The sequence below is a fragment of the Pangasianodon hypophthalmus genome, chromosome 8 (assembly GCF_027358585.1).
Source record: "Pangasianodon hypophthalmus isolate fPanHyp1 chromosome 8, fPanHyp1.pri, whole genome shotgun sequence".
NCBI classification, from domain to species: Eukaryota; Metazoa; Chordata; class Actinopteri; order Siluriformes; family Pangasiidae; genus Pangasianodon; species Pangasianodon hypophthalmus.
Window position 1 is genome coordinate 29,700,402 of NC_069717.1, and position 5,218 is coordinate 29,705,619.

At 40.8% G+C, this 5,218-nt stretch overlaps 1 protein-coding gene across 1 annotated transcript in view; it reads right to left on the reverse strand.

The window, feature by feature from the left end:
* cabp1a (calcium binding protein 1a) overlaps positions 1-4,899 on the reverse strand; it is a 17,503-nt gene extending 12,604 nt beyond the window's left edge. Inside the window, exon 1 of the mRNA XM_053235878.1 lies at positions 4,032-4,899. Coding sequence (XP_053091853.1) covers positions 4,032-4,727 — 696 coding nt within the window. The 5' untranslated portion in view covers positions 4,728-4,899. The remainder of the gene's footprint in view (positions 1-4,031) is intronic.
* Positions 4,900-5,218: the final 319 nt, after the last annotated feature.

The window sequence follows — 5,218 nt, forward strand, 5'->3', positions numbered from 1 at the left end:
CAGGCTTAACCCTGGACTAGAATTAGATTAGACCAAGTGTAGATTGTCAGTCTTAAAATTGGACTCAAGGTAGGTTAGACCATGTTTATCTTAAATCAGACTTAACCTTGGACTAGAGTTAGATTAGATAAACTTTAGATTAAAATCAGGCTTAACCTTGGACTAGAGTTAGAATAGATAAACTTTAAATTAAAATCAGGCTTAACCCTGGACTAGAATTAGATTAGAAGATATTTAGATTAAATCAGGCTTAACCCTGGACTAGAATTAGATTAGACCATATTTAGAATAAATCAGGCTTAACCCTGGACTAGAATTAGATAAACTTTAGATTAAAATCAGGCTTAACTTTGGACTAGAGTTAGATTAGACCATATTTAGATTAAATCAGGTTCAACACAGGATTAAAGTTAGCTTAGATTACATTGGGCTTAAAACTGGGCAAAAGTTAGATTAGACCAAGTTGATATTAACTCATGACTGCTTTGTACTGGTCTTAATCAGTCTGACGTGAAGGAGTGAAGAAATCCTGACACGTCCCCGGCACTGTAATGTGTAACTCATAAATATGGAATTAATTAGATTAGATTGTCTTTTCTTTTTTCACACCAGACATCATCACCTCACATTCCCTCAGCTCGAGCCCTGTTTATACTAAAAATTAACCTTCATTTACATTTATTCATTTAGCAAACGCTTTTATCCAAAGAGACTTACAACTGAGGAAATACAAGCAACGCGATATATCAAGCAGAGAATAATATACGTAGTGCTACCATACACCTGAGTTTGAGTTTTAATCGATTGCTAGAGGACCAAAGAGCACGAAGTAGAGGTGTAAGAGTCAGTCTAAGTGCAGATTTTTTTTTTTTTTAGTTAGCGGTTAGTTAAGTTTTCACGGAAGAGGAGGGTCTTTAGCTGTTTTTTCGAAGATAGTGACGGATTCTGCGTCCGGATTGAGGTCGGAAGTTCATTCCACCACTGAGGGACGGTCAGTTTGAAGGTTCTGGAGATGGACCTCATGCCTCTCTGAGAAGGCACTAAGGTACTAGGAGTCGCTCGTTAACTGATCGCAGGTTGTGGGATGGAATATAAACCTCGAGGAGTGCTGAGATCCAGATAAGGTCTTGTACATGAGCATCAAGGCCTTGAATTTAATGCCGGTGGCTACAGGAAACCAGTGGAGGGAGAGGAAGAGGGGTGTGATGTTGGTCTTGTTTCATAAAATTCAAACAAAATGTGATGATCTATCAGTCATGACGTGGTCACACAGGGCCACGGCCCCCCCAGGCCCCCCCAGGCCACCCCTTAAGTTCTAAGGTAATTGTTTTTGTAAGCTTACTACTAACTGTGATAAAACCTACATCCACTTCTCTACAGAAATATTCGAAATCCTCCAGTACTGAACGTGATGTGAGCGAGAAACGTTATGTGTGTTCTCACTTCGTGTATCTCTCTCTCTCTCTCAGACACACGCTGATTTTTTCGAGGTCTCTCTGACCTTGTTCTTGTCTTCTGGGAAACGGGTTATGACGGTAGCAGTGTATTTTTGATGAAAGCTGAGATTGATCAGGGAAAGACGTGAGAGAGAGAACAACGCACAGACGGGAATACAGAGAAGAGCGAGAGTGGAAAAAAAGGATAAATATAGAAACAGCTGTAAAAAAAATGCAGAAGTGAGGAAATGGCATTTTCACACAAGGACATATCACTTGTTCTTGTGAAGACAAACTGCAGGAGCATCTGTTCACAATGCAAGCTGAGAGTGTCTCACGCACACACACACACACACACACACACACACAGTCTGAGCCACTGATTCATGGTGTGAATTAGAGCGACAGGCAAAACAACACACGGCCAAACAGAAGGTTTTTCCCATTAAATTATGCGTGCGTTCTCATTTGCTATCCCAACATTACACACACACACACACACAGTTAATAAATATAGTCTGGACAAAATAAGATGCATACAGTGTTTAAAAAAATGCAGTTCATCACCCAAAAAAATGTTCTATGTCTGAGGTTCTTGAGCTTAGCACTGGAGCTACAATGCTAATGCAGCTAATAAGTAATGGTAGCGTATAGTCTCCAGGTTAGCATGTGTCACATCACACATTTGTGTGTTTGACTCAGGCCCTGATTTACTAAGACCCCAAATAATGAGGCTAATTCTGTGTACAATCTGATCAATTGCGTTTATTTAAATGACGTCACGTGTAAACAATGGTTAAATGAGTTTTTTTTGCGTGCGCTAATTCTTTCCTGATAACTGTAGTGAGTTCAGATCTCAAAGAAACTCCTAGAGGAGTAAAACGTAAAGTACACCTAAAGATTAACGCTGATGAAAAATGCAAAGATACACTGGAAAAAAACGGTCTGTATAATGATTAGCATAAAATGCTAGTTTTAATTATGCAACATGAGCTGAAATAGCAGCTACGCTGAGAGGAACGTGAAGGAAAGTCCTCGATCTTTATCTAAAGCTTTATTTAACACTTTACATGAACTGATGAAATAATTAATCAGAACATTTATTTACATTTATAGCCAGATTTCTGTAAAGCTGCTTAGTGACAATGTGCATTGCTAAAAGAGCTTTATAAATAAAACTGAATTGAACTGAATTAATTAAACACCACTGCAGAATTATTTATTCTTTTTCGTATTCATTCTGCAGGTGTTAGGTGTTTAGGTGTTCGTTAAACTCTGTAAGTGTTCATTTAATTATTCAGTAACTCTGTAGGTGTTAATTTAGAGGTGTTGGTGTTAATATAATATGTCAGGTGTTAATTAAGATCTGTAGGTGTTAATTTTGTGTTGTTGGTGTTAATTCAATACAGTAGGCATTAAAGAAATACTGTAGGTGTTATTTAGACTGTGCAGTTGTTGAACGTGTTAATTCTTTATTTTAGATTTTAATTAAAACTCGGTAGGTGTTAATTCTATATTACAGGTGTTGATTAAATTCTGTACATGTTAATTAAATATTGTAGGTATTATTTAGATAGTGCAGGTTTTAATAATCTCTGTAGGTGTTAATTCTGTATTTTAGGTGTTAATTTAACTGTCTAGGTGTTAATAAACTAGTCCAGGTGTTAATGTTATATTACAGGTATTATTTAAACTCTGTAGGTGTTAATTGTGTACTGCAGGTGTTATTTAAACAGCCCAGGTGTTAATGTTATATTACACCTGTTAATTAAACTACATAGGTGTTAATTCTGCACTGCTGTTGTTATTTAAACAGTCCAGGTGTTAATAGCCTAGTCCAGGTGTTCATGCTATATTACAGGATTACAGGTGTTAATTAAACTCTGTAGGTGTTAATTCTGCACTGCAGTGTTTTTTTAAACAATCTAGGTGTTAATAAACTAGTCCGTGCGTTAATTCTATATTACAGGTGTTTATAAACTAATTCAGGCGTTAATGCTATATTACAGATGTTAATTAACACCTACATAGTTTAATTAAAACCTGTAATATAGCATTAACACCTGAATTAGTCCAGGTGTTAACAGCCTAGTGCAGGGGTTAATGCTATATTACAGGTGTTAATAAACTAATTCAGATGTTAATTAAACTCTGTTATTTAAACAGGCCAGGTGTTAATAGCCTAGTCCAGGTGTTAATGCTATATTATAGGATTACAGGTGTTAATAAACTAACTCAGATGTTATTGCTATATTACAGGATTACAGGTGTTAATAAACTAACTCAGATGTTATTGCTATAATACAGGTGTTAATAAACTAACTCAGATGTTATTGCTATATTACAGGTGTTAATAAACTAACTCAGATGTTATTGCTATAATACAGGTGTTAATAAACTAACTCAGATGTTACTGCTATATTACAGGTGTTAATAAACTAATTCAGGTGTTAATTAAACTCTGCAGGTGTTAATTGTGCACTGCAGGTGTTATTTAAACAGGCCAGGTGTTAATAGCCTAGTCCAGGTGTTAATGCTACATTGCAGGTGTTAATTAAGCCCTGTAGATGTCTCAGTACTGTCTCTGCTCCTCACCTGTCCGAACACGGAGTTGAGAATAGGCCGCAGTTTGAAATCTGAGTCGGAAGATGCTGCGCTCGTGGAGGCTGCGGGCACCGGTGAGCACGAGCCGCCCATGTCGGGGTCGCGCGCCTGTCCCCCGGTTCCGGATGTCCGCCGGTGCGTCCGGGGGGACTGGAAGAACAGAAGCGAGGTGGAAGAGGAAGTGGAGGCCGTTTCTTCCGAGCCCTCGGAAAAAGACCGAGTCCGGTTGGGCACGCGAGCACCGTGAGTGTGTTTCGTGCGGGGCTCGTGAGGCAGTTCGTCCCGCGCGGACCGGTGATGGTGATGATGATGATGGTGATGATGGTGGTGCTGGTGATTGTTATGATGATGGTGATGATGGTGGTGGTGTCGGTGCGCGTGTCTGGATGTCTTGCGCTCTTTTCCACCACCACCACCACCGTTACCGTCACCGCCGCTGCTCGCGTCCGTCCGCTCCGGTGCATCGTCGCGCGGTTTGGGCTGGCTCTTCCCCGCCGCGCGCTTCCGGTCCGGCGGCGACGGCAGCAGCAGCGCCGGGTGGCAGAGCGGACGGCGCGAGCTCGCGTCGCTGTCGGGGCTCCAGAGAGGCTCGTCCGGGGCTCGCGATCTCCGGTCTGCCGCGGAAGATCTGAGCAGAGAAGCGGTGGAGTCGCTTTTAGGGAGCGAGAGACTCATGATGGGCTTCATCTGTTCATCCTAAAGAGAGAGAAGGAGAAAGGGAGGGAGAGGAGGAGAGGAGAGAGGAGAGGAAAGGTAGACAGAAAGAAAGAGGAAACGAGAGAGAGAGAGAGAGAGACTAAAAGAGAGAGAAAGGGGAATTCAAGGTGATCCAATAACATCACGTTGGTGTGTGTGTGTGTGTGTGTGTGTGTGTGTGTGACGGATAGGCACGTGGTGGTATTCGGTTATACAATATACCGCGGTATTCAGCGTGCATAACACGTCAGAGAGCTATATTAAATATTAAATATTAAAGAATGGACGCATAGTGCTGTGTCGCGCTACTGTACAGAGCACATAAGCTGCTATAGTTATTATATTCATAGCTACAGTATGGAGTGCACAATGTGAGGTAGTGTACAAGGATGTGAGATAGTGTATGAGTGTGTGAGATAGTGTACGAGTGTGTAAGATGGTGTACAAGTATGTGAGATAGTGTATGAGTGTGTGAGATAGTG